The following is a 4292-nucleotide window of genomic DNA, read 5'->3' on the forward strand; positions in this document are numbered from 1 at the left end:
AGCCTCTAAATCAGATTTTTGCTCAGGTCCCTCAATTTCAGCCAGAAAATACCTGAAATCACAGAAAAACACATAAACTCATAGTAAATTCCAGAATTGTGATTTTTATTTAAAAACTAATAAAAACATAATAAAAACTAACTAAAATATATAAAAATCATACTAAAAACAATGCCAAAAAGCGTATAAATTATCCGCTCATCAGTGAGTTTATGAGTGATTCCTTGGGCTTCTCCATCTAGTTTAAGTCTTTATCCTCAATCTTCATGCAGTTTTCCTTTTGCAGCAGGACATTGTATGTCTTTCAAGATATTAAGAGTTATTTGTTCATCGTGTGCCCTCAAAATCATCTCTCCTTTTTCTACATCAATGATGGCTCTTGCTATGGCTAGAAAGGGTCTTCCCAGTATAATTGAATCACTTTCTTCTTTATCTAAATCTAGAATCACAAATTCTGTAGGGAAGATGAACTTGCTAACTTTGACTAGAAGATTCTCTACCACTCAATTGGGTATTATGAGGGATCTATCAGGTAGCTGTAGTGACATTCTGGTGGACTTCACCTCTTCTATTGACAGCTTTCTCATCATCGAAAGTGGCATCAAGTTGATGCTTGAACCCAAGTTGCACAGAGCTTTATCAATTGGTATTTTCCCAATAGTACATGGTATGAAGAAACTCCCTGGATCTTTGAGTTTTGGTGGCAATCCTTTCTGAATTACAGCACTACACTCCTGGCTCAGAATCACAGTTTCTTTTTCTTTCCAACTCCTTTTCTTGTTAATGAGTTCCTTGAGGAACTTTGCATAGAGTGGCATCTGTTCTAACGCTTCAGCAAGTGGAAGTTTGATCTTTAGCTTCTTGAAAATCTCCAAGAATTTAGGGAATTGTTGGTTTTTGAGCTCCTTGTGCAATCTCTGAGGATAGGGTAGTGGAGGGACATATGGCTTCACCTCCTTCCTCTGCTCCTGTGGTTGTGCCTCTGATGGTTTCTTGCCCTTCAGTGAAGTTTGTGGTTCTTCATCTTTCTTGGAGTCCTTCTTGTCATTCTTATCAACCTCTGTTTGTTCCTTGCTGGCAACCTTGGTATCATCTCCCAATATCTTTCCACTCCTTAGTTATATGGCTTTACATTCTTCCATGGGGTTAGGAATTGTGTCACTTGGGAATGTCTTGCTTGGTCTCTCAACAGGCTACTTAGACAGTTGCCCAATTTGCCTTTCAAGGTTCCTCATAGACGCTTCATAATTGTTGTTGGCCTTCTCTTGATTATTCATGAGTTTGTACATCATCATCTCTAAGTTAGAGATTCTTTAGGATTCTTGATGTGGATGTGGTTGAGTGTGGGATGTTGATGGTTGATGGAAGTTGATTGGGGTGTTTGAAGGGTTGTTTTGTGGGTAGTATGTAGATGTGGGGTTATTGTTTTATAGTTTTTTGTATGGGTTGTTGTTAGTGGGCTGGTGGTTTTGATTGTTTGTGTTGTAAAAATTTTTGGGGTTAGAGTTCCTCTGCCATTGGTTCTGGTTTTCTCCCTATCTCATGTTGGGATGGTTCTTCCATGAGGGGTTGTATGTGTCTCCATGGAAGTCATTTTGGCCAGAACATGGATTGTGCATGTAGTGGACTTGTTCAGGTTCTTGCTCATTGTTGCACGCCTCATAGGTTTCTTCATGTTATCCCCAAACAGTTGGGGATTGGCTGGTTGTGCTCACTGCAGCTAATTGCAGTCCATTCATCCTCTTTGACATCATCTCCCTCTATTTGTTGAAGTTGCTGGTGCATTAGCTTGTTCTGGGCTAAGATTGCATCCACACCTTCAAGCTCATAGACACCTCTCTTTGGGGCTGCTTGTCTTTTCGAGGAGTAGAAATACTAATTGTTGGCCACCATGTCTATGAGATCATGTGCTTCTTGTGAAGTTTTCATCATTTGGAGTGACCTTCCTGAAGAGTAATCCAAAGCTTTTCTTGCTTTCAAAGAGAGGCCCTCAAAGAAGTTTTGGAGCTTCACCCATTCACTAAACATGTCTGGAGGACATATTCTGATTAGTGCTTTATACCTTTCCCAAGCTTCATATAATGACTCTCCCTCCAGTTGTCTGAAAGTTTGGACATCAGTCTTGAGCTTTATGATTCTTTTAGGGGGGTAGAACTTGGCTAAGAAATTGCTAACCATGTCATCCCAATTGGTGATGCTTTCTTTTGGAAATGTTTCCAACCATTGAGTAACCTTGTCCCTTAGAGAGAAGGGAAACAGCAGCAGCTTGTAGATGTCTAGATGTACCCCATTGGTCTTGATAGTGTCCCATTTCCTCAAAAAATAGAGAGATATTGATTTGGGTCTTCAGCAGCACTTCCTCCATAGTGGCAATTGTTCTGAACTATAGTAATGAGCTGTGGTTTAAGCTCAAAGTTGTTGGCATTCACATTTGGAGTAAGAATGCTACTCCCACAATTTCTTGGGTCAGGGATGGTGTAGGAGGCTAGCACTCTCCTGGCAGGTTGACCATGGTTGTTGGCAACCTCCTCAAGTGGATTGTGCATGTTATCCTCCATGACTTGATCAAGATCCTCCTCTAAATCTTCTTCTCCAATCACACCCTTCCCTCTTATTTCTCTTCTATGTCTCAGGAAGGTTCTTTCGAGTTCATAATCAAAGGAAGTAGAAGCACCTCTTCTTTTCCCTAGCATACAGAACACAAAATAAACAAAAAATGACAACTGAACACTCTATTGCTAGAGTGAATGTTAGAGTTAGTAGACACAATATTTCAAACAGTTAATATGCTTGAAAGAAAACAAAAGAAAAATGTCAAATCTAGACTATCACCTACTAAATCATTATCAATCTAAATCAATCCCCAGCAATGGCGCCAAAAACTTGATGATGCGGGAATTTGCACTGCACAAATCCCCTTCCTCAAGTGCACTGAATCGTCAAGTAATAACTCACAAGAGTGAGGTTGATCCCACATAGATTGATGGATTGAGCAACTTTTGTGAGGTGGTTTATCTAGTCAAGCAGATATTGAAAGGTTTTGGTGAAAATTGATGAATAGAAACAAGGAAAGTGAAACAACAAAATGTAAAGTACTAGAAATTTAAATGTTGGAAGGTAAAAGGACAGAAAGTGGCACAAAGTATAGAGTACTAGGAATTTAAATGCTGAAAAGTAAAGGACAGAAATTTAAATGGCATGAAATGTAAAGAGCTAAAACTTAGAGAGCAAAGAACTTAAATAAGCTGAAGCTTAAATGACAAAAAAGTAAAGGCAAGAATGTAAATAGCAATGGAAAGTAAATTGCATGAAATGTAAAGGGCATTGGGTGCTGGAAATTAAAAGGAAGCAAGAAATTCAAGGCAATTAAAGTGAATTCAAGGAAATCAAAGTGAAAAATGACAAAGAGAAAGATTCATTAGGGATTGGAGATATCATAATCTATCATGAATCAATAGGTCTCAACTCCATTCTCAATCATATGAAGTAGATCTAAGGTAGATTGGAATTAACTGAGTCCCAATTCCTTGGCAACATAATTTCTCTAATCACAATCAATTTGCCAATTCCTTGATCCAATTGTCATGAGAAGAGGTTAAGTGCATATCTCTTATCCATGAGCCACACCAACTCTCAAGATTTCAATTCCTCCCAAATGTTGTTGATCAAGAGAGTTGTGAGAGATAGAGCTTCAATCTAATTTCTATGATTCCCCTTCCGAGACTCACACAGAAATTCATGGATCTAAAACCCCCCTTCTGGAGTGAATTGATCAAAATGAAAATAGAAGTTATCTGTTAGCTACAACAAGAAGATTGAGAAGAAGAAGAATTTCATTCAATCATGTCAATTACAATAGAGCTCCTCCCCCTAATGATGTGGGGTTTAATTCATCATTGCTCAGCAAAATCAAAAGGAAAAGAAAAGTACAAAAAGTAAAACAAAGTACAAAGAAAATGATTCAGGGTTTTCCAATTAGGGTCCCTGCTTCCCAGCCTCCTTCTGACTTCAAAATCTGTCCTATTTATACACTTTCCAAATCAATCTTCAAGTCTTTGGATGTGGGCTTTGGCCTTTAGTTGAAGCAAGTTAGGAGTGACTCTTTGTGGCGTTGATCTAGGCATTAGCTCACTAACGTTCATAAGCTTGCATGGGTGTCATTGAAATTGGAATTGGCCTTGGTGTTAGTCACCAACGTTAGTGCACAAACGGTGGCTAACGTTGCCTTTAAAATCCTTTAGGAACTTTGCCACTAGCGTTTGTTCACCAACGTTGGTGCACCAACGCTCTTC

The 4292-nt window shown here is 38.9% G+C and overlaps 1 protein-coding gene across 1 annotated transcript; it reads right to left on the bottom strand.

Moving 5' to 3' along the window:
* LOC107627200 lies at positions 504 to 1295 on the bottom strand. The gene is made up of 2 exons (XM_016330053.1): positions 1219 to 1295; positions 504 to 1113 (listed from the first exon to the last, which is right to left on the bottom strand). Exons 1-2 carry the CDS (start codon positions 1293 to 1295, stop codon positions 504 to 506), a joined length of 687 nt encoding a protein of 228 aa, XP_016185539.1.

This window comes from Arachis ipaensis, chromosome B02, assembly GCF_000816755.2.
Source record: "Arachis ipaensis cultivar K30076 chromosome B02, Araip1.1, whole genome shotgun sequence".
In the NCBI taxonomy this organism is placed as follows: Eukaryota; Viridiplantae; Streptophyta; class Magnoliopsida; order Fabales; family Fabaceae; genus Arachis; species Arachis ipaensis.